Source organism: Onychostoma macrolepis, chromosome 23, assembly GCF_012432095.1.
Source record: "Onychostoma macrolepis isolate SWU-2019 chromosome 23, ASM1243209v1, whole genome shotgun sequence".
Lineage (NCBI taxonomy): Eukaryota > Metazoa > Chordata > Actinopteri > Cypriniformes > Cyprinidae > Onychostoma > Onychostoma macrolepis.
Genome location: NC_081177.1, coordinates 21271895 through 21296831, shown reverse-complemented (window position 1 = coordinate 21296831; position 24937 = coordinate 21271895). Strand labels below are relative to the sequence as shown.

At 38.3% G+C, this 24937-nt stretch overlaps 1 protein-coding gene across 2 annotated transcripts in view; it reads left to right on the top strand.

The window, feature by feature from the left end:
• Nucleotides 1-24937, top strand: part of lama5 (laminin, alpha 5) — a 91955-nt gene that overhangs the window by 52430 nt on the left and 14588 nt on the right. For both annotated transcript variants that reach the window (XM_058762852.1, XM_058762851.1), the window contains exons 34-47: nt 502-713; nt 14250-14451; nt 17512-17656; nt 19356-19496; nt 20316-20477; nt 20901-21005; nt 21086-21169; nt 21253-21483; nt 22671-22784; nt 23038-23168; nt 23393-23473; nt 24187-24401; nt 24505-24605; nt 24691-24874. In XM_058762852.1, the coding sequence (XP_058618835.1) occupies nt 502-713; nt 14250-14451; nt 17512-17656; nt 19356-19496; nt 20316-20477; nt 20901-21005; nt 21086-21169; nt 21253-21483; nt 22671-22784; nt 23038-23168; nt 23393-23473; nt 24187-24401; nt 24505-24605; nt 24691-24874 (2108 nt within the window). The remainder of the gene's footprint in view (nt 1-501; nt 714-14249; nt 14452-17511; nt 17657-19355; nt 19497-20315; nt 20478-20900; nt 21006-21085; nt 21170-21252; nt 21484-22670; nt 22785-23037; nt 23169-23392; nt 23474-24186; nt 24402-24504; nt 24606-24690; nt 24875-24937) is intronic.

The following is a 24937-nucleotide window of genomic DNA, read 5'->3' as shown; positions in this document are numbered from 1 at the left end:
TGGGTGATAATTCTGTTCATGTTAAGGCATAAAATAGGCCATAAATAAGTAAATACATTGCAGATATTAAAATTCAATACAATTGTGTCTAAATAAAGATAAAAATAAAACACTAAAAGCACATACACACCCTTATTTGAATTGATACAATTATTTTTACCTAAGTAAAACTATTAAAAATTGTTTTGGTAATTGAAATGAAGCTGATATAACATAAAATATACATATGAGATGAAAAGCTTAGGTTTAAAAAACTTAAACGAAAATTAGAAATGTTTCCTTGGCTACTAGTTGAAGTACTAAAACTAAAATAAAACTAAATTAAAATTTGATTGAGATATTTAAAAAAGAATAATAATAAAAATAACAAAAGCACAAACAAAATTAAACAAAACAAACTAAAATTGAAATGAATATTGTGCGTATGTATCATTCATAAACGTATCCTGATATAACATTATTTAAGTGCCATCTATCTTAACATTCCCTCTCTCCTTTCAGCCCGTCCACGGCATCTCCATTCTGTCGTAATTCTGCCGTGTCTTTGTCTGCGTTCTTCAATAACGGCGCTATGCCCTGTGGCTGTCATGAGGTGGGCGCTGAGAGCGATACCTGCGAGACCTTCGGAGGACAGTGCAAGTGCAGACCCAACGTGATTGGCCGAGACTGTTCCCAGTGTGCTACAGGATACTACGGCTTCCCCAACTGTAGACGTGAGTATCACCAACCACTAGGGGTGTAACGGTACACAAATATGACGGTTCGGTACGTACCTCGGTTTTGACGTCACAGTTTGGTATGGTTTCGGTACAGCAGGAGGAAAAAAACTAAACTAAACATGAATTGATTTTTTTTTTTATTAACCCTCCGGGGTCTGAGGTCATTTTGGGGCCCTTGAGATGTTTTGACATGCCCTGATATTTGTGCTTATTTCAGCTACTTAAAAACATACTATTGACCAACATGTAATTTTTTTGTATTCAGCACAAACTGTGCTACAATAATATGTAACCAAGATGGATGTACATGTTTGCATTTTTTAGAAAAAACATATTATGCGTGGTTAGTAAGTTTTGGGGGGAGAAAATGAGCTGAAATAAGGCTATAAAACCCACACTAAATAGTTATGAATAAGACTTTTGAGTAATCAGTCTTGTAGGCTAGAATATTTACTTCAAAATTATGTGAAAATCATTCTGCTTACTCATTCACAGAAAACAATATATTGATTTAAATTTTTAGAGACATGTTTTGTGATCGAAAGACTATATGCGAGGGAGTGGCAATGGCCTTGAATATTAAGTGAGTCTCACCTGAGAGACAAAAGGCCCTCCCCTAATGGCCCATCAGTGTGACTGTGACTTTGAGGCAGGTAAGAGAGAATGTGAGAAGATTGAAAAAAAGTTTTTTTTTTAATTATTTGTATTTTATTTACAACACAGTATAATCAAAACATACATAATGCAGGTCAAATACACATTATTGTGCACACTGATCTAACCACAGAGATGTGAACAGACTTTGAGTCATTCCTGCAACAGATTCTGTCCAACAAGTGAAACAAGTAAATCATAACTGATATTTACGTGTTTTATTTAAGTGTTTCTGCTTCTTTCCATGAATTCAAGAAGAAGAACACATAATCAGTAGTCAAGGAGCTTGTTTTAACATAGAATATCAGTAGTTGAACATCTGATGTTGGTACAGTGCTCTCAGAGGAAAACAGTTTGAAGAAAGTCATCAGGATTCATCTGTGGTGCAGGTATCTGATTCAATAAAATACAAACAACCAAAAAAAAAAAAAAACATTTGTGAGCATGTTAATATCAGGAGCATCTGTGTGTGTATATATATATATATATATATATAGGTTTTGTAGCCATAGACTCACGCATGCTTTGTACTATCGAGAAAAAAAAAAAGACATTTTATATCTGAGAAACTAATCATTATTGTTTAGCACGTTATTAAAATATATTTTTGAACAGAGTAGGCTAGGCTATTAACAATAAACATGTTCTAAACATACTTAGACTTGTAGCATTCATCATGTTACAGTGTACACTCATATTACTTTTATTGTTTTATATAGAGCATGAAAACATCATCGCGCCGTAAGAAATTTGAATACAATGAATTGCCTTTCATATTCAAAATGTTTTACTCGATTTCAAACATTGTAGTCAGGAATTATAGTTTGGGAAAAACCCAACTATGTGTAGGGTTTGATACATAAATAATTTAATTTAGCTCAAAGGGAATCATTTGTGATTTTATAGGGAATTTGAACAGAGTCGGCAGCGTTTCCCTGAACGAGCCGTATAACATTAATTCTGCACTGGATATTAAAATCCAAAATATAGTGAAAACACTATTAATAAGCACAGTAACAAGATTGGCAGATTAAGACATTAACTTGTAAGCACAAAACACAAGATACTTCTCTTTTAAATATAAATACGACTTTATTTATATAAACCTAAGACATAAACTAATCTAACACATGAACACACGCACACATTCATACGTTGCAGAAAGAGAGAAAGGAGGAGTTTAGAGAATGAGAATGTGAAATCCCAAGTTTATAACAATATGTTCTATTGCATAGACCTGAACAACCATCAGTCACTCAATTAACCCTCTCATTGAGTTTCTCAATGAGGCTAAAATTTATATTAAATGCACCAGTTCAGTTAGACCTGGAGGTACTTGCTTGCGTTGCCTTTGTGTTACAGGGATTCCCTTCTGTCGTCGTCGTTGCAGGAAAGGGGTTTTCCTGAGTTGGTGATTGGCTGGAAGTTCATTAGTCTTTGAAGTGATGTCTTGGGAAGCCAATGGTTTAGCGTTGGCTGAGGATGGTTTTGGAGTCAGTTGCTGGTTGAAGTTTGAAGCGGGTGCAGTCGGAGCTGAACTTTGCGGCAAACTTAACTTTTGAACACGAGACTCAACGGAAAGAAAAGAAACTAAAGTAAAAGAATAAAATGAGTAACGAGACTAGGTGGTTTTTCCTCTCATCGTGGTGTTAAGTAGCAACTGGCTACTTAACTGGCAACTGGCAACAGAGCACGCTCAAAGAGTGCTAAAAAAACAGCGTCAAAACGCAGTGGCGAGAAGAGAGAGAAAAGGGCGAGAAGGGAGAAGGGAAAAGAAGGGAAGTTTTGATGGTGTCCTGAGTTTTTAAACTCGGCTTTTGGAACACCTCCCAACTGGTGTGTTGACCAATTAGATAGGCTATTATCTTAGCTAGGGGTGTTCCTCCCATCATAAATCAGTTTGTTATCTGGTCACATGGTCCGAATTTTACACGCTCTTGTAAAGTATAATTTTGGACATGATTTCTATAACCAGAATATGATACATTTGACACAGAATTCATTGAAAGAAACTTTTCAAGCTAGAATTGTCAAACTCATACATACCAAACATGACTAACCCTTGAAGTCATTCAATAGTTATTAGAAAGACATACATAATATGTGCTTAAAACATGATAGTCTAATGTGTGGGTTACATACATAATATAGTGTTATGCCTAGAAATGTCCTTTTAGGATGATTTTATATGCATATGAAAAAGAAAGTCTCTGTGTAGTTCTATGTAGGACATAGGGACATGTTCGGTGAAGACCAGAGAAAGGTTAAAAGGTATCCTAAAGAATTTCAGTCTCAGTCTTTGTCTTGTATGGGTGGGGGAAGAGTCAATCTAAAGAAGCTCGTGATTTCTCTTGTGGAACACATGTGATGGCCATCTCTTTGACCATTAATCTTGATTATTTGCCCCAAATTTGACGATCTCCTTCCTGCGTTGGACTTATCAATAAGTGTTCTTTTGTCTTAATGTTGCAAGCTGTTCTGGAAGAGGCTTGTTGGTTAGGCTTCCTTCAGAGGTCGGAGCTAGGAATCTGATTTATGATGTTGTCCTGTTTTCTTGGGGCCTCTCCGGAATTTCGGCTCCTCATGTTTCGATGTTCTGATCGAATCTTAGTTTTGTCTGACTCATTCTGATCCTACATATGATAGCCTAGTATGTATGATTTTATAGTAGCCTATGATATGATTCTGCAGCCATAGACTCATGCATGCTTTGTACTATAAAAGGATATAGCCTACTTTGTACTATAAAAAAAGGATATTTTATATCTGAGAAACTAATTGTTATTGTTTAGCGCGCTATTAAAATATATTTGTGAACAGAGCATTAATAATAAACATGGTCTAAACATTCTTAGACGCGTAGTATTCATCATGTTGTAGTTTGGGAAAAACCCAACTAACTGTTAGTAAATCTGTTATTAAATCACAATAACATGGTAACTAATGCAAAAAAGAAACATTACTTACTCATCAGATTGATGTCCTCTTCTGGATAAAATCTTATTCTTCTTTTGAGGGAAAACCTGCCTTTACTCAGCGCGTCTTCTTCCAGAAACGAACAGTAGTGAGTAGTGAGTCTCTGTGTTGAGTATTTGCTGAGTTACAGTTCATTTTAGTGACACGTGTCTAAAAGCAGTTCGCGGAGACGGAGAAGACAGAGAGCGCACCCTGTTTGTTTTCTTTATTCTTCAAAAGCACAACGTTTAGTTGTTATTATGAGTGTATACAAATAAAAGTAGACCCCTTACAGATTCGAATGGTGTATTGCTCTTATCTGTACGATCAAAAATGGCAGAGTAATTCAAGCTCATTTCGGCCTTATCAGGAAAATCTGCCCCAAAACGCGCATCCGCGTTTGTCGACCCCAGAGGGTTAACAGAGGCTGAAGGGAGGATTTCATTCGCGGAAGACCCGGCGGCAGTGTCTGGTGGCCAGCTTGCTAATTTGCTGACCAAAGTGGAACAACTTCAGTCGAAAGTGGACGATTTAGAGAACAGAATTTAGAGAATTTGAGGATAGTTGGCCTACCAAGGAGTGGAAGGCACCGGTTCACTTGCGTCGTTTCTTCGTTCCTCTATCCCCAAATGGCTGGACTTGCCCGAAGACTGTCTCACCTTGGATATCGAAAGGGCCCACAGGTCTCCTTCGTTTGCGCCTAGTAATCCGAACTCACCCCCGAGGAGTGTTCTCGTTCGTTTCTTGTGGTTTACCGAAAAGGAATCTGTTTTGAGGAAGAGGCAGAGCTTCGGTTTTACTCAGACTTATCTACCAGTGTTCTACAGAAATGCCGCAAGTTCAGTTCTGTAGTCAAGATTATGACCTCTCGTGGCTAATATCGTTTCGCTTACTCTGCCCGGCTCAGGTGCTTACACCCAAGAAAGATTTGCTTGTTCGATGATCCGAACTCGGCTAAAGCATTTCTGGACTCTCTGGACAGATAACTTTGTTCTTCTTATGTTATTTCTCGGAGGATTACCTTTCTTTTGAAAAATGTTCTCTTTTTGAAGGGGGATGCAGGGACATAGGCTATGTTTGTTTCATTTCCCCTGGCCCTGTTTTTTTTTGTTTTGTTTTTTTAAGTGTGGGTTCATTCAGTCATTTCAATCATGGTTCCATCTTTCATAGTTTATATAGGAGCGACTCTTGAAGGAGCTATTTTTTCTCAGTGGGGGTTGTTTCGGGGTCATTCAGTGTTTAATTTGTGGTACTGTTTTGTTCAATTTTGGTGACTTTTATGTGCCAGATTCACTTTTGTTGGTTCATCAGCATCTTAATATTTTGTTTTTGTTTTTTGTGTGCAAGGTATTGTCAAGCTAGTAACTTTGTGAATGTGAAGGGTATTGGCCATGTCATAAAAAGAAAGAAAATCTTGACATTTCTCAAAAAAGAACGCATATCCATTGCTTTGCTCAACGTCTGACAAATGAATTTCCTGCAACATTGTAAACTGAAAAGATATAAGGTGGGTCAGATATATTACTCTTTTTTTACGTTGAATAGCAGGGGTGTAGCAACTTTAATTCACAAGGACATTCCGTTCAGTTTGGAGTATGTAGAGTCTGACTCTGAAGGGAGATTTGTACTAGTCTCAGGCTACATTGCCCCAAATACCGACTGTCCCAGTTTTATATCCTGGACAGTCTTGCAGTTTAACCAATTTTGTAGAAACTTGGGGTTCCTGGGCGGTGATTTTAATTGTATCATGGATAACAATTGGGACAAATCCACCCTGGATTGATCCTGATCCTGACAGGACACAAATCCTCCCATACTTTGCGGAATTTATGCCTTTTAGATATTTGGAGGGAATTGCACCCGAAAGTCAGAAATTATACGTTCTGTTCTCACCCTCATAAATCTTATTCCAGGTTGGATTATTTTTTCGCACCATCTGATTGTGTTTACAAAGTGAAATCTTGCCGTATTGGCCCTATTGTTTTATCTGACCATAGTCTTGTTTACTTAGACTTTGATGTTAATGTGTCTATTCCTTAATCCAATTATTGGAAGTTTAATGTTTCACATTTGAATAATGATGATTTTCGTATTTTCCTTAACACTAGAACCACCACGGGGGAAAATTTTACCCATGGCTCTTTTTCAAATGTACATAACAGATTTTCAACAAAACATTCAAGTCTCCCAGTCATTGACTTTTACTAAAATGATGTAATTTACAATCCAATGTTGTTCAAAAGTATTTAGATAAAACCAGATCAAAAAACGGAGCATTTATACCTATAAGCGCCGCGCGGGTCAAATTTACCCGCTATATAATGCATGTATTTTCACGCTGTCATTTTCTTGCCGCTTGTGTTTTAACATTGTACATTTCTAGGCAACGCCTTTCACTCACTGATTTAGTGGTTATCAGTTTCATAAATAAAGTCAGAATGACTAAAAGAAGGCGATTTATGGAAGGTCGGTATTAGAAACACTAAATGCCATGAGTGATGGAGAGTCTGATGGGAAGTTATGCGTCCTGGGTCGGCTCAGCATCTGACGACTTATCTGACAGTGATCCAGAGATCATATTTAGATCTTTTAGCCTAACGTTACTTATAATTGGTCAAACTTTGGTTTTATTATTAAATTTTTTCTTGCCATATCGTTTATTGTTCGCTACTGTGTTGCTATTTATAGTCTGGCTGTTTCCTGAAGAAAAAAAAATTTAATCCTATCTATGATGTAATGAATAAAACTTTTTTTTTTGATTACTCAAAGTTTATTGTTGTTGTTCTCTTATTCAAATTATAAATGATATAACTAAACAAATTAATAATTGGGCCTAGGTGAAGCTGTGCGCTTGAATTTGTCATAGCATCATCCTATGCCGTGTGGAGAATTATTATTGATCATTATTGTCTATCGGCTATTTTAGTAATTGAAATAACATAGGTTATCCTAATATATTGATTAATGACATTGTATTATAATATTACACCACCCAAATATTTACTACCTTCTAATTTTCGTTGTCAGTGCAGGCTTTTTTTTTTAGCTTACTGACCATTATGGATTAGTGTAGGCTGCATTAAAAAGTCTTGAACATAAAACAACAGGGTAAGAATATAGTTGACGACTAGACAATCATTTTATGACTCTAGGCACTTCTTTGTGAAGACAGTGGCATAATACAGTGAAATAATATGTTCTTTAGCCATATAAAAACAGTTGCCATGTGTGCGGGTAAAATTTACCCGCTGGCGCTTTTAGGTATACAGTGACCTCTGGCGGTTCTAGTGTTAAGCAGAAAATAGCTCATTATTGGCAGGATAACCAGAACTCCCCTGTTTCCTCTGCGACAAAATGGGTTGCTGCTAAAGTGGTGTTATGGGGCCACATTATCTCCTTTGCTTCTTTAGTGAGTAAAGCTAAGACCCAAAAGAGGAGAGAATTAGAGGCTAAAGTAACTTATCTAGAAAATTGACACAAACAAATGCCAAACCAGACCAATTGGATTCAGCTAAACAGAGCAAGAGCTAAATTAAACTTAGACCATACTGAACATATTAAGAAATTACTGTTTTTTAGTCAGCAAAAATATGAAGAATTCGGAAATAAACCTAGCCATTTGCTTGCATATCAATTAAAAAAGGCACAACAAGATAGAATTATAAAAGCAATTAGGACCCCAGAAGGCGGTGTATCCTTTTATTCCCAGGTAATTAATGATACTTTTTCCAACTTTTATAGGACTTTATATAAAGCTGAGGGTTGTGGTTTACAAGAAAACTTATCAAACTATTTGAGTAAGAGCTTCCTTCCTGTTGTCTCTGAGACAGACAGAACTTTTTTTAAATGCTCCCTTTACCAAGGAGGAAATTTGGCTAGCTATCCAATCCATGCCCTCAAACAAAGCTCCGGGCCTGGATGGGTTCCCTCTTGAATTTTACAAGCAATTTTGGCAGGATATCAGCCCAATCTTAATGCCTGCAATTAATAATCTTTTAGATTTAAATTCAATGCCCGATTCTTGGTCCTCTGCCGTTATCAGCGTTATTTTGAAAAAAGACAAAGACCCTTTGGACTGCTCCTCTTATCGCCCGATTAGTTTATTGAATGTAGACTACAAAATTGTGGCTAAAGCAATGGCTCGATGCCTTGATTCTGTCCTTCCTTCTGTCGTTTCACCGGACCAGACCGGATTTGTAAAGTTTAGATATGGCTCTGATAATATTTGCAGATTGCTGAATATCGTAGATTATATACATGTGACTAAAGATCCCACTTTAATAGTTTCACTTGACGCTGAAAAGGTGCTCGATAGGGTGGAGTGGCCCTTTCTTTTTGCCGTATTAGAGAAGATAAATTTAGGTTTAAATTTTATTAATTTGATTAAACTCTTATATTCTTAGCCTATAGCGGCGGTTAATACGAACCGGCTAATTTCTAGTAAATTTTCTGTTGGTAGAGGCTGCTGCCAAGGCTGTCCGCTCTCACCTCTCTTATTTTCTTTGGTCATTGAGCCCTTGGCTGCAGCAGTGAGGGCCAGTACGAATATACTGGGCAGTGGGCATCAGAATCGGCTCTGAGAAGCATCGTATCTCCCTTTATGCCGATGACGTATTATTATATTTCAAATACCCCGAGACTTCTGTTGATGCAATTCTTTCTATTATTGGAGAATATAGCACTTTTTCAGGGTATAAGATTAATTTAAATAAATCTCAGGCCCTGTACTTGTATGCTCCCCCCGAAGCCACTTCTGGCTCTCCATTTGTTTAGCTCCCTCTGGTTTCCAATATTTGGGAATAAATATTACACCTAACTTATATGATTTATTTAAAGCTAATTATACCCCATTAACTTCTAAAATTAGTCAGGACTTGTCCGACTGGTCAAATCTCCCCATCTCATTTATTGGCAAGATTAATGTAATAAGGATGAACATCCTACCTAGGTTGAATTTTTTATTTCAAAGTCTGCCCTGCTATTTGAAAACAGTTTTCTTTAAAAAGTTAAAATTCCATCATATCAAAATTCATTTGGAATAAAAAAAAAACTAGACTTAAATTTTCTATTTTACTGAAACCCAGGGAATTAGGAGGGGCTTCGCTCCCTAATTTCCAGTTATATTTTTGGTCTGCCCAGATTAAATATATGATATGATATAAAAATATGATTAATAGAATGGACTCACGATGGGTAGGGATTGACTCACGATGGGTAGGGATTGATACCATTTATTTACAGTGTCACAAACTTGAATCAGTGTTCAATATTTTTACAGTATCAAACACACTTCTAGCATGGAAAGATGTTTTGAAGTATTTGAATATTCCATATGTTTTATCTTTAAAATCTCCTATTTCGTTCAACTCTAACCTACCCTCTGCTATTCAGAACATTGGCTTTCGCTCATGGAGACTGAGAGGGATCTTGGAGTTAGACCAGTTATTTGACAGTGGCAGTCTAAAATCATCTCAGTTGTTAAAACAGGAATTTAATTTGCTTAATAAAGATTTCTACACATTTTTTCAACTGCGACATTTTCTGGAATCAGTTCTCCAGAATGACAATGTTTTGACATAGAGAAACAATTGTTTTCTTCATTTTCTCTCAAAAGGAAGATTTCTGTTTTTTATACTATGTTATCTAATGTTGATTCCCTGAAAGCGATATGGGAGTAAGACTTTGAAACTAATTTCAGTGATGAAGAATGGCTGTCGATCTGCTCCGGCGTCTCCTTTAGAAGCGCCTTTGTATCGAACCATGAGCAAAATTTTAAGTTCATTTATAGGACTTATTTAACACCTGTCCGTCTTCACAAGATTTTTCCTAACGTTTCCCAAAGGTATTTCAAATCTAAGTCTAATATTGGTAATGTGATGCACGTATTCTGGGAAATGATCAAGGCGTACTGGAAAGAAATACACAAAATGGTTCAGAAGATCATTGATAAACATTTGATCTATCCCCAAGTGTCTATCTCTTGAACTGTAAAGCTGAATTACGCCTCAGTCATAATCTAGAACTTGTGTTACATCTCTGTACTTATCTGGCGAGAAAATGCATACTTTTGTTGTGGTCTACTCCTCACGTTCCTTCCACTAATGTGTGGTTGAATCATATCGCAACTTTTCTACCTTTGGAAAAACTGACTTGTGGCTTGCGTCAGAGATCTGATGTTTTCTGGTGTATCTGGTCCCCGCTCTGGGATTTTCTTGAGAATGTATAATGATTTTTTTTTTTTTTTTTAGTGCTATCGCCCTTCACTGATTTCTTGAATTACAAACTGATGGATTATTGTATGATGGATGATTGTATATGCTGCCGTAAGACAGCTATACCACGGTTTTGTTATTGTAAATTCATAAATAAAATTTGTAAAAAAAAAAAATAATAATTATTCTTAGGGATACAAATCTACCTCAGCTTTTGCTCTAAACTATAGGGAACCCTTTTACATTACTATAGGTTACAATTCACAACAGAGCCCAAACTTAAATTCAATTACTATTTATTTTTAACTATAATAATCAACATTCAAATTTAAAAGATTGTATGCAAACATGTAAATTGTTTAAATTTGTTGTTTAAATATAATAATTTACAGAGTGGCTGTCATAAATTGTTTCATAAAAGATTTATTTAGACGCTCGTGAAGCTCAGACAGCGCAGATGTCTGTCTACCCAACAAAATGGACAAACTCCTTTTGCTCTCCCGGACAAATAAGGATTTCTCAAACTCTGCTGCTCTGTGTTTCACGGAAACCTGGCTGAACGACACCATTCCAGACAGCGCGCTTAATTTGCCGGGCTTTCAGCTGATCAGAGCAGATCGCGATGCAGAATCAACGGGGAAATCGTGCGGCGGCGGGACATGCTTCTACATCAATGAGAGGTGGAGTACAGATGTAACAGTGTTAAAGAAGATGTGCTGTTCAGATCTAGAAGCTCTCTTCATTAACTGTAGGCCTTTCTACTCGCTGCGGGAGTTTTGCTCATTCATTCTCGTGAGTGTTTACATTCCTCCGCAAGCGCACGTGAGCTCAGCTTTACAGAAACTGGCTGATCTGATCACAGACACAGAACAACAACACCCAGACTCTGTTTTAATCATTCTCTGGGACTTTAATCAAGCAAATCTCTCCCGTGAACTGCCAAAATACAGACAGCATGTTTCATGTCCCACCAGAAAAAGTAATATATTGGATCACTGTTACACCACAATAAAGAATGCATATCACTCTGTTCCATGGGCAGCTTTGGGGCTCTCTGATCACTGCCTGGTTCATCTTATACCAACCTACAGGCAAAAACTTAAATCTGCTAAACCTGTAGTAAAGACTGTGAAGAGATGGACCAACAAGACAGAGCGGGTTTTACAAGCCTGTCTCGACCTTACTGATTGGAGTGTTTTTGAAACTGCTGCCACCAATCTGGACGAGCTCACAGAGACTGTAGCTCCATATATCAGTTACTGTGAGGATATATGCATTCCCACCAGGACTTACAGTATGTAACATTCAACAATGATAAGCCATGGTTTACAGCAAAACTCAGACACCTTGGTCAGTCCAAAGAGGACACCTACAGAAATGGGGACAGAGTCTTGTACAATCAGGCCAGGAACACACTGAATAAGGAGATTAGAGTGGCTAAAAGGACCTACGCTAAAAAGCTGGAAGATCAGTTCACTTCCAATGACTCCGCTTCAGTGTGGAAAGGCCTGAAAGCCATCACCAAGTACAGGACACCATCCCCCAGCACTGAGGTGAATCAACAACTTGCTGAAGACCTGAATGAGATTTTTTGTAGATTTGAAACCCCCCACACCCATCCTGACCATCTCTCTACACAACTGTTAACACTTCCAGCAACCTCCCTCTCCCCCACTCCTGTACTTCAGATCAGTGAAGAAGATGTGCGCCACGTCTTCAGGAAGAACAAGAGAAGGAAGGCACCAGGCCCAGACGGTGTGACACCAGCCTGCTTGAAAACATGTGCTGACCAGCTGGCCCCCATCTTCACACAGATCTTCAATAGATCTCTGGAGTTGTGTGAAGTGCCTACCTGCTTCAAACGCTCCACCATCATCCCTGTTCCAAAGAAACCCAAGATAACAGGACTTAATGATTACAGACCTGTGGCTCTAACGTCTGTCGTCATGAAGTCATTTGAAAAACTGGTTCTGGCTTATCTGAAGGACATCAATGGACCCTTACTGGACCCCCTGCAGTTTGCTTACCGAACAAACAGGTCCGTGGATGATGCAGTCAACATGGGACTGCATTACATTCTGCAGCATCTGGACAAATCAGGGACTTATGTGAGGATCCTGTTTGTGGACTTTAGTTTGGCCTTCAACACCATCATCCCTACACTCCTCCAGACCAAACTAGCCCAGCTCTCTGTCCCTAGCTCTATCTGTCAGTTGATCACCAGCTTTCTGACAGATAGGCAGCAACTAGTGAAACTGGGGAGATTAATGTCAAACAGCCACTCCACCAACACTGGTGCCCCTCAGGGATGTGTTCTCTCCCCACTGCTCTTCTCCCTGTACACCAACAACTGCACCTCTAAAGACCCCTCTGTCAAGCTCCTGAAGTTTGCAGACGACACCACACTCATCGGCCTCATCCAGGACGGTGACGAGTCTGCTTACAGACAGGAGGTTAAAGAGCTGGCTGTCTGGTGCAGTCTTAACAACCTGGAGCTCAACACACTCAAAACAGTGGAGATGATCGTGGACTTCAGGAGAAACCCCCCTGCACTCCCCCCACTCACCATCATAGACAGCACTGTGACTGCAGTGGAGACATTCAAGTTCCTGGGATCCATCATCTCTCAGGACCTGAATTGGGACACTCACATCAACTCCATTGTAAAAAAAAGCCCAACAAAGGTTGTACTTCCTTCGCCAGCTGAGGAAGTTTAACCTACCACAGGAGCTGCTGAAACAGTCATTGAGTCTGTCCTGTGCACTTCAATAACTGTCTGGTTTGGCTCAGCTACAAAATCAGGGATCAGAAGACTACAGAGAACGGTTCGGTCTGCTGAATGGATCATAACAATAACAATAACAATGTGCAATAACTTTATATTTATTTGCTACCACCTCCATCCTAGTACATCCCTGCATCTCCTTCTATTCTATCACACTCTTTCATCTGTAGCACAACTGTATACAATCATTTATGTTTCAAATTATTTTTCTTTTTCATTTTTTAAAAAATTTATATTTACGTATGTGTATTTTTTATTCTCATCTTATTTTTATTGTCTGTGTGTTGTTGTTGTCTCTGTGAACTGGATGCTTATGACACTAAAACAAATTCCTTGTATGCGCAAGCATACTTGACAATAAAAGCTCTTTTTGATTCTGATTCTTCTAATAGGCAAAGTAAAATATAATTAGTATAGTCTAATATTTAGCAAAATGCTCTTCACTAGACTTAATTTCTCTAGCAAATAACGAGCTGGAGACACTGATGACTTGCCTGAAGTAAAAAAAAAATGAAGCTAAGGGACATTTTGTTTACAAGCTGTTTTAATGACGTCTTTCCGCGGTTGAAACACTAATTGAGCGATTACGTGAGGGGTGAGATGTTCATTCATGTTTACTTTGCGTTAAAACTAGTAGTAAAGATGAAGGGTTGATCGTGATTGCGCTCACTCGCGCTACGCGCCGCCATTTGAACTGCGTGTATACAGCGATCTGTCGCGCCACATCAAAGAGCGCCAAAACGCCATTTATTGTCTGAATTTCCTGAAAAAATGGAACGATTTGTTCAGTACACACACGTACCAAACCGAAAGACCCGTACCGAAAATTTTCGGTATGAATATGTGTGCCGTTACACCCCTACCAACCACGTGGTGGAATGATGGATTGATGGATGGCTGATATTGTTTGCTTTTTTTCTCTAGCATGTAACTGTGGTACTCGTCTGTGTGAGCCTGTGACGGGTGAGTGCATCTGTCCTCCACGGACCCTGCAGCCGGACTGTGTCACCTGTGAACCCCAGACATTTGGCTGCCATCCTCTGGTGGGGTGTGAGATGTGCAACTGCTCCAGGCCTGGAGTGGCTTCACTGGAAATCGGCTGTGACACAGGCGACGGCCAGTGCAGGTACAGTACAGCAGGACAAGCATATATATATATATTAGTGATTTATTTCACTAATTCCATTCAAAAAGTGAAACTTGTATATTATATTCATTCATTACACACAGACTGATATATTTCAAATGTTTATTTCTTTTAATTTTGGTGATAAGAGCTTACAGCTCATGAAAGTCAAAAATCAGTATCTCAAAATATTAGAATATTACTTAAGACCAATACAAAGAAAGGATTTTTAGAAATCTTGGCCAACTGAAAAGTATGAAAATAAAATGTATGAGCATGTACAGCACTCAATACTTAGTTGGGGCTCCTTTTGCCTGAATTACTGCAGCAATGCGGTGTGGCATGGAGTCGATCAGTCTGTGGCACTGCTCAGGTGTTATGAGAGCCCAGTTTGCTCTGATAGTGTTTGCTCTGATAGTGGCCTTCAGCTCATCTGCATTGTTGGGTCTGGTGTCTCTCATCTTCCTCTTGACAATACCCCACAGATTCTCTATGGGGTTCAGGTCAGGCGAGTTTGCTGGCCAATCAAGCACAGTAACACTATGGTCATTGAACCAGCTTTTGGTACCTTTGGCAGTGTGGGCAGGTGCCAAGTCCTGCTGGAAAATGAAATCAGCATCTCCATAAAGCTTGTCAACAGAAGGAAGCATGAAGTGCTCTAAAATTTCCTGGTAGATGGCTGCGTTGACTGTGGACTTCAGAAAACACAGTGGACCAACACCAGCAGATGACATGGCAGCCCAAATCATCACTGACTGTGGAAACTTCACACTGGACTTCAAGCAACATGGATTCTGTGCCTCTCCACTCTTCCTTCAGACTCTGGGACCTTGATTTCCAAGTGAAATGTAAAATTTACTTTCATCTGAAAAGAGGACTTTGGACCACTGAGCAACAGTCCAGTTCTTTTTCTCCACAGCCCAGTTAAGATGCTTCTGACGTTGTCTCTGGTTCAGAAGTGGCTTGGTAGCCATTTTCCTGAAGACGTCTGAGCGTGGTGACTCTTGATGCACTGACTCTAGCTTCAGTTCTCTCCTTGTGAAGCTCTCCCAAGTGTTTGAATCGGCTTTGCTTGACTGTATTCTCAAGCTTGCGGTCATCCCTGTTGCTTGTGCACCTTTTCCTACCCAAATTCTTCCTTCCAGTCAACTTTGCATTTAATATGCTTTGATACAGCACTCTGTAAACAGCCACACCTTTCAGTAATGATCTTCTGTGACTTACCCTCTTTGTGGAGGGTGTCAATGTTCGTCTTCTGGATCATTGCCAAGTCAGCAGTCTTCCCCATTATTGTGGTTTCAAAGAACAAGAGATACCCAGAATTTATACTGTAGGGATGGTCATTTATTCAAACTCAAATGTAAATATTCTAATATTTTGAGATACTGATTTTTGACTTTCATGAGCTGTAAGCTCTAATCATCAAAATTAAAAGAAGTAAACATTTGAAATATATCAGTCTGTGTGTAATGAATGAATATAATATACAAGTTTCACTTTTTGAATGGAATTAGTGAAATAAATCAACTTTTTGATGATATTCTAATTATATGACCAGCACCTGTATATTGTATGAACAACATGAAGCAATTTCTGCCCATCAATAAATGGGAAGAAAAAAAAATGTTGTATGAACAACATGAAGCCTTTTGCCTGTTCGGCCCATCAATGACTATTTGTGACCCTGCACCACAAAACCAGTCATTAGGTTCAATTTTTCGATTTATACATCATCTGAAAGCTGAATAAATACACTTTCCATTGATGTATAGTTTGTTATGTTAGGACAATGTTTGGCCGAGATACAACTATTTGAAAATCTGGAATCTGAGGGTGCAAAAAAATCTAAATATTGAGAAAATCGCCTTTAAAGTTGTCCAAATGAAGTTCTTAGCAATGCATATTACTAATAAGAAATTAAGTTTTGATATATTTACAGCAGGGAATTTACAAAATATCTTCATGGAACATGATCTTTACATAGATTTTTGGCATAAAAGAAAAATCAATAATTTTGACCCATACTGTGTATTTTTGGCTATTGCTACAAATATACCCCAGCAACTTAAGACTGGTTTTGTGGTCCAGGGTCACTTTTAAGAACACCATCAAGGGGGCAGTTAAGCCCTTTTTTTTTTCAATGATGTCTGAAGGATATAATATATGCGATCTTATTACCTCACTCCTGTGACAGTTCTTCTATTTATAGCCAGCATGGCAAACCGTTTTAACCTTATAAAGTAGTGAACAATTAAAATGAAGGGAAAATGTGCTTCTTTTTATATATATAAAAATAATGGTCCAATGGAAAATATAAGCATTGTAATTTGTTATTTTGTTCTTTTGATTGTGGGGTGAATTATGCTGTTCAATTCTTGAAATTTGTGAGACTAAACGTGTCTGCCATTTGAAGTCAAGTCGTTTGGATTGGAATGGAGTTAATGGAGTGTTTACAACTGACCTTTTACGCCTGAGCCAATCTTTTTTTCTGTGAAGCACTGCCTGAAAGACTGATATTATTAACCACTGTCTCTGGTTATAACAATACTGTCTATATAAGGATTAAGTGCAGGAATTCCAGAGGTATTTATTTTCAGGAGATTTTATTTCAGTCTGTTGGCGGCACCGTCCCCTCATTAGGCATTGTTTAAAATTCACAGGGAGGCAGGATTTGAACTGCTGTGACTGTGAGCCGCAAAATCTCACCAGCATCTCTGCACTTAGAGAGGATGTCATAAATTATAACTGTTCATGCATCATCCATTGAGGTCACGTTCATTAACTATAACTGGATAAATGAACAATAACTATGGCAGTTTGCTTAGATAGTTGGAAAGAATGCATTAGGCCCAAGCCAAGAGGTTGTTTTTAGACTGGGTTTGGTAGAGTATAATGCCCATATTTTGGGTCACAGAAGATTGTCACATTTCTTAACCACATTCCCTCTTTCACATGAGAGCTTGTTGGTTTTGTCCAGACATGATAGGAACGCTGCTACAATACATACATATATATTTTGTGTTATTTGCATCATGCTAAAGCACATTATTCTGTCCTCAGGTGCAGGAACAACATTGTTGGCCGTCAGTGTGACAGGTGTGCCCCAGGTTTTTATGGATACCCCAACTGCAGACCATGTGACTGCAGCGAGGCAGGAACTGAGAAAGATGTCTGTGACTCTATCACCGGACGCTGCTTATGCAAGGTGCCCCTCTCATATTATATGTAAATATTACAGTAATGTTATAATATAACATTCAGGAATCTCCCTCATCTGTTACAACCCGAATTCCGGAAATGTTGGGACGTTTTTTAAATTTGAATAAAATGAAAACTAAAAGACTTTCAAATCACATGAGCCAATATTTTATTGACAATAGAACATAACAAATGTTTAAACTGAAAAATTTTACAATTTTATGCACAAAATGAGCTCATTTCAAATTTGATGCTTGCTACAGGTCTCAAAATAGTTGGGACGGGGGTATGTTTACCATGGTGTAGCATCTCCTCTTCTTTTCAAAACAGTTTGAAGACGTCTGGGCATCGAGGTTATGAGTTTCTGGAGTTTTGGTGTTGGAATTTGGTCCCATTCTTGCCTGATATAGGTTTCCAGCTGCTGAAGAGTTCGTGGTCATCTTTGACGTAGTTTTCATTTAATGACACGCCAAATGTTCTCAATAGGTGAAAGATCTGGACTGCAGGCAGGCCAATTTAGCACCCGGACTTTTCTACTACGAAGCCATGCTGTTGTAATAGTTGCAGTATGTGGTTTTGCATTGTCCTGCTGAAATACACAAGGCCTTGCCTGAAATAGACGTCATCTGGAGGGGAGCATATGTTGTTCTAAAACCTTTATATACCTTTCAGCATTCATAGTACCTTCCAAAACATGCAAGCTGCCCATACCGTACACACTTATGCACCCCCATACCATCAGAGATGCTGGCTTTTGAACTGAACGCTGATGACACGCTGGAAGGTCTCCCACCTCTTTAGCCCGGAGGACATGGCGTCCGTGATTTCCAACAAGAATGTCAAATTTGGACTCGTCTGACCATAGAACACTTTTTCACTTTGAAACAGTCCATTTTAAATGAGCCTTGGCCCACAGGACACGATGGCGCTTCTGAACCATGTTCACATATGGCTTCCTTTTTGCATGATAGAGCTTTATTTAGCATCTGCAGATGGCACGGCGGATTGTGTTTACCGACAGTGGTTTCTGGAAGTATTCCTGGGCCCATTTAGTAATGTCAATGACAGAATCATGCCGATGAGTGATGCAGTGTCGTCTGAGGGCCCGAAGGCCACGGCCATCCAACAAAGGTCTTCGGCCTTGTCCTTTACGCACAGAGATTTCTCCAGTTTCTCTGAATCTTTTGATGATGTTATGCACTGTAGATGATGAGATTTGCAAAGCCTTTGCAATTTGACGTTGAGGAACGTTGTTTTTAAAGTATTCCACAATCTTTTTATACACTCTTTCACAGATTGGAGAGCCTCTGCCCATCTTTACTTCTGAGAGACTCTGCCTCTCTAAGACATCCCTTCTATAGCTAATCGTGTTATAGACCTGATGTCAATTAACTTAATTAGTTGCTAGATGTTCTCCCAGCTGAATCTTTTCAAAATTTCTTGCTTTTTCAGCCCTTTGTTGCCCCTGTGCCAACTTTTTTGAGACCTGTAGCAGACATCAAATTTGAAATGAGCTCATTTAGTGGATAAAAGTGTAAAATTTCTCTGTTTAAACATTTGTTATGTTCTCTATGTTCTATTGTGAATAAAATATTGGCTCATGTGATTTGAAAGTCTTTTAGTTTTCATTTTATTCAAATGTAAAAAACGTCCCAACATTTCCGGAATTCGTGTTGTATATCAATGATGTGTCTGCTCTCTCTCAGGAAAATGTGGAAGGCTCTCGCTGTGACCAGTGCAAACTGGGAACGTTCCATTTGGACCCCACTAATGCTAAAGGCTGCACCAAGTGCTTCTGCTTTGGAGCCACTGACCGCTGCCACAGCTCTGACAAACGGAGGAGTGAGGTACTCTACTGAAGATAAAGAGATGTTGTTTAATAAATAAAGAAATCATTCACCTTTATACATGCGCATATACATTACTGTTCAAAGGTTTGGGGATGGTAAGATTTTTTTAATGTTTTTGAAAGAAGTCTTTTATTCTCAAGTTGAAAATTAAAATTCCGTCATTAATTACTCACCCTTATGTTGCTCCAAACCTGTAAGACCTTCGTTCATCTTCCGAACACAAATTAAGATATTTTTGATGAAATCCGAGAGCTTTCAGACAATGCATAGACAGCAACACAGCTACTACGTTCAAAGACCAGAAAGGTAGTAAGAACATCGTTAAAATAGTCACACGAAAAGTATCCATATGAAAAGTTTTCATAATATTAGATTTGAACCACTGATGTCACATGAACTATTTTAACGATGTCCTTACTACCTTTCTGGGCCTTGAACGTGGTAGTTGTGTTGCTGTCTATGCAGGGTCAGAAAGCTCTCGGATTTCATCAAAAATATCTTAATTTGTGTTCGGAAGATGAACAAAGGTCTTACAGGTTTGGAGCAACATAAGGGTGAGTAATTAATGACAGAATTTTCAATTTCAACTTTCCCTTTAATGTATAATTAATAAGGCCCTCATATTACAAATCTTTCTCTGAACGAATTTATTGAATCAGTCAATTCAGTTACAAAATCAACATCTGACTTGCTTGAACTGTAGGTTATCATTCTTTTCAGTGAACATATGTGTACTGGATGTCTGTGAAAAAGTTTAATAACTGACTGCTATAACATTTAACTGATGTCTCTGCTTTGATCTGGCCACCCCTACAGATCATGGACATGGCTGGCTGGGTGCTATTGAGAAGTGACAGACAGGAAGTTCCCGTGTCCACATATCTCGATCAAGATCTGGTGGAGGCTGATCTGAGTGATGTACCCGACGTCTCTCAGGACCTCCACTGGCACGCTCCTCATGCTTACCTCAGCGATAAAGTGAGTCCACAACAATCTGTGATATTCACAATTTCAAACATATCACTCAGCCAGAGTCGTGAATAGCATTTCTGTGCTCTGATCTTCTACACCTAGACTTTATATCCTATATGAGTCTTATTATGACAACATGGCAGCTGCTGTGACATATGTTTTCACCGAGCTTATGGGCTAGACGGCGGTCAGACAGTAAGGGGCCAGATGGACAGCTGAACTGAATCTCCATCAGATAACTCACATTAATGCTACAGGAAACATGAGGGTCAGACAAACAATCCGATAACTCACGCACACCTTGTTTGGGCTGGTGCTAAATGTTGTTGATAAGCGTCAGATTAAACGCAGGCTTAGTGCAGTCTTATGTTGCTTGAGAAATCTTGTCTTAAGCTGATTTTGTCTTTTCTTTTCTATGTGTACCTGTAGGTGTCATCCTACGGAGGCTATCTGCGTTATCGCTTGCATACGCAGACCATGAGAGGTGATGCTTTTCTGATAGTTGAGACCACACGGCCTGATGTTATACTCAAGGTACTAGAGCAAGGAGTCTCCTTCTGTCAAGTTTACCAGGAGTTTTTACTTGAGGCCTAACTGAAAGTCTTTGTGTACAGGGGAATCAGATGACTCTAGTGTACATGGAAAGAGAGTATTCCTCTCCTGAAGACCCTCATGAGGGCATCGTTCACCTGGTGGAGGTGAAGAACTTAGTGCCAAACTAAAAAGAAAAGTCTGCAAATGCACAGTTGTTGCAATTCAAGTTTCCTCTTTCTCATTGCAGGAGAGTTTCAGGCACGCTCAGACAGGGAACTCTGTGTCCCGTGAGGAGCTGATGATGGTGTTGGTGGCGCTGGAGTCCCTGCAGATCAGAGCGCTGCACTCTCAGTCTGCCCAGTCTGTGTCGCTGCGCGCTGCTGTGCTGGAGGGGGCTGACAACCTGCCCTCTGGTCGCCATGCAAACAATGTTGAAATTTGTCTCTGCCCAGGAAACTATCTAGGAGACTCCTGTCAGGTAGTGTGTTTTAACAAAAACAAATGATTTGGTAACACTTTACAATAAGGTTCATTAGTTAAACATTAGTTAATGTATTAACTAACATGAACTAACCATGAGCAATACATTTGTTACTGTATTTACTAATCTTCGCTAACGTTAGTTAATAAAAATACAGATGTTCATTGTTAGTTCATGTTAGTTCACAGTGCATTACCTAATGTTAACAAGATTTTAATAATGTATTATTAAATGTTGAAATTAACATTAACAAAGATTAATAAACGCTGTATAAGTGCAGTTCATTATTAGTTCATGTTAACTAATGTAGTTAACTAATGAACCTTATTGTAAAGTGTTACCAATGATTTTATGCAATCAATTTTCTATACTCTCAATTAATGCCTTTTTACTTTTGAGCTTTGTGTGAATTTTAATAAATAAACCAATTTGCCTGCTTATTAAAGCTAGAATAAAATATCGCTGCTGGAAAAGTTCTGTACTGATGCTGTATTGTAGGAGTTTGAACATTACTGCTTTAAACACGAAAAGGTATTGGTTACACTTTATTTTAAGGTCCTGTTCTCACTATTAAATAACTATTAACTACGACTCAATAAACTCCTAATTACTGCTTAGAAATAGTTAGTAAGGTAGTTGTTAAGTTTAGGTATTGGGTAGGATTAAGGATGTAGAATATGGTCATGCAAAATACGTGCTTCATAAGTATTAATAAACAGCCAATATTCTAGTAATATGCATGCTAATAAGCAACTAGTTAATAGTGAGAATTGGTCCCTATACTGAAGTGTGGCCAATTTATTTATTTATCAACAAAGAATCAGTCAAACCTTCAAAAAAATTTATTTTGCATCTTTTGTATTTTATAGTATTTATTTTTACATTATTTATTTCATAAATATTCAATACAATGAATAAAATACAATACAAAAAGTGTAAATTGTACCCTGTTTGTGGCGAATTGTGCTATAAATTATATTTTGGAAATGGTATATGAATACTAGCAATTCTCATACAAGACATACAGAAAAAAAAAAATGATTTGGTATTTTTTATTTATTACATTTTATAACCCATCCAATCAGAAATACAGATTAATGGAAAACAAGTCATTATTAAAAAAATATTGTTGAATTGTTCAAAATGGGTTCTGACATTGTTAAAATGTTCATTCCTTCACTCAGAAATGTGCTCCAGGCTACTACAGAGACACTAAAGGGCTGTTCCTCGGGAAGTGTGTCCCTTGTAACTGTAACGGTCACTCTGATGAGTGTCTGGATGGCTCTGGCATATGTGTGGTGAGTCCATCTCACTAAGTCATATATAAATCACATAACAGACTTCAACATGGGCAATATATTGCTATTTCAGATTCCACTGAGTATAGTAAAATGCCAAACTTCATGGAAAACAAAATCGTAAATCTAATTAAGGTTTAAGATCCTGGGAAAGACCTCTCAAAGTTCCAAGAATGGATGTTGGAGCAAAAAAACCCCAAAAAACTAAGAGATTCAGTTAGTGTTTTCTGAAAGTTTAACTCTTCAAACACAGAACTGCCGCCACAATACCGCTGGTAATCATTGTGAGCAGTGCCTGGGCGGTTTTCATGGGAACAACACTGTTGATGGGCACGCGGTGTCCTGCTCCAGCTGCCCCTGCCCGCTGCAAGTGGCTTCAAACAAGTCAGTTTGTCTTATTTATTGTACCACTAATTTACTATTTCCTGTTCGTCTCAGACCTTTTTTTTTAGTCTTTCTCCTGTTGATTTGCTTGAAATGTAATGTCCCAGTGTATTTTTTTCTTCCCGGTTTCTTTTCTGGTTTCTGCTTTTACTCCCAGTAAGAGCTGATTTCAGTGCTGGATATCCCAGCATGCCTCATTCTCATCTGTTTGATCTTGTTGTCAGTTTTGCCGTTCGCTGTGTGGAGAAGCCCAATCATATGCAGTGTCTATGTAGGCCTGGCTATGCTGGATCCAAGTGTGAGAGGTACAGTTATGAAGCTTATTGGTATTGTTATTTAATCATTAATAATTTGTATTATTTTTTAATTTATTATGATTTGCCATAATAATAAATAAAAATGCAATAAAAATTAAATTAAATAATTAAAATGTATCAATTAGAATATTTATTAGTGCTGTCAAACGATTATTCGCGATTAATCGCATACAAAATAAAAGTTTTTGTTCACATAATATATGTGTGTGTTCTGTGTATATTTATTATGTATATATAAATACACACACATACAGTGTATATTTTGAAAATATTTACATGTATTTACATGTCTATATTTATATTCATATCATTTATATTATAAATAAATAAATATATTTAATATATAAAAATAACATATTTTTCTGCATGCAATATATACATGCATGTGTGTGTATTTATATATACATAATAAATATACACAGTACACACATATATATTATGTGAACAAAAACTTTTATTTTGGATGCAATTATTCGCGATTAATCGTTTGACAGCACTAATTTTTATATTAAATTAAAACATGATACAATTTATACATGATACAAAAGATATTATTGGTATTATTAAATAATTAAATATTTAATTTGGATAAAAGCGTCTGCTAAATGATTAAATGTAAATCTAATGTAAATGTAATTACTGTCAATTAAAAAATAATATATATTAATGAAAATTACCCTATTTTTTTTAACCTAATACAGGTGTGCACCAGGATACTATGGAAACCCAGTGGTGATTGGCAGCACATGCCAGCCGTGCAACTGCAATGGAAACTCAGACCCCAACATGCTGTTCAGCGACTGCCACCCTTTGACCGGCGAGTGTCAGAGCTGCATGCACAACTCCGCCGGGCCGCACTGTGAGATCTGCGCCCCGGGTTTCTACGGGGATGCCATCACTGCCAAGGACTGCACTCGTAAGACACATTTGGAAAAAAATTCAATTTATCCCACCTGGATGGTATTTCCTGTTTTCAGAGAGTTCTCATGATTGCCTTATTTCCCACCTGTATTACCCAGGATGCAACTGTTCTCCTTGTGGCACTGAACGTTGTGACCCTTACACGGGGCAGTGCCACTGTAAGCCTGGTGTGGTGGGAGCCCACTGTGACCGCTGTGAGGTATGTCTGCCTGTCTGTTTTGTCTTTATCTATTGTTTCGTCTCGGAAGTTGATGGTAATGTTTTTTTTGTTTTGTTTTGTTTAGGGTGGGGCATTTGGCTTTGAGACCTGCACTGGCTGCCATAAGTGTGATTGTCATGCAGCAGCGGCATTGGTTCAGCCTTGTGACCCTGTTAACGGCACGTGTGCCTGTCAGCCTGGGGTTAATGGACCGAACTGCCGCCAGTGTGCTCCAGGTTACTGGGGCTACAGCCCTAATGGCTGCAAGAGTGAGTCAAACATACATATGCACACTGAAGGAATATGGAATATGAAACATTATCAGTTCAATT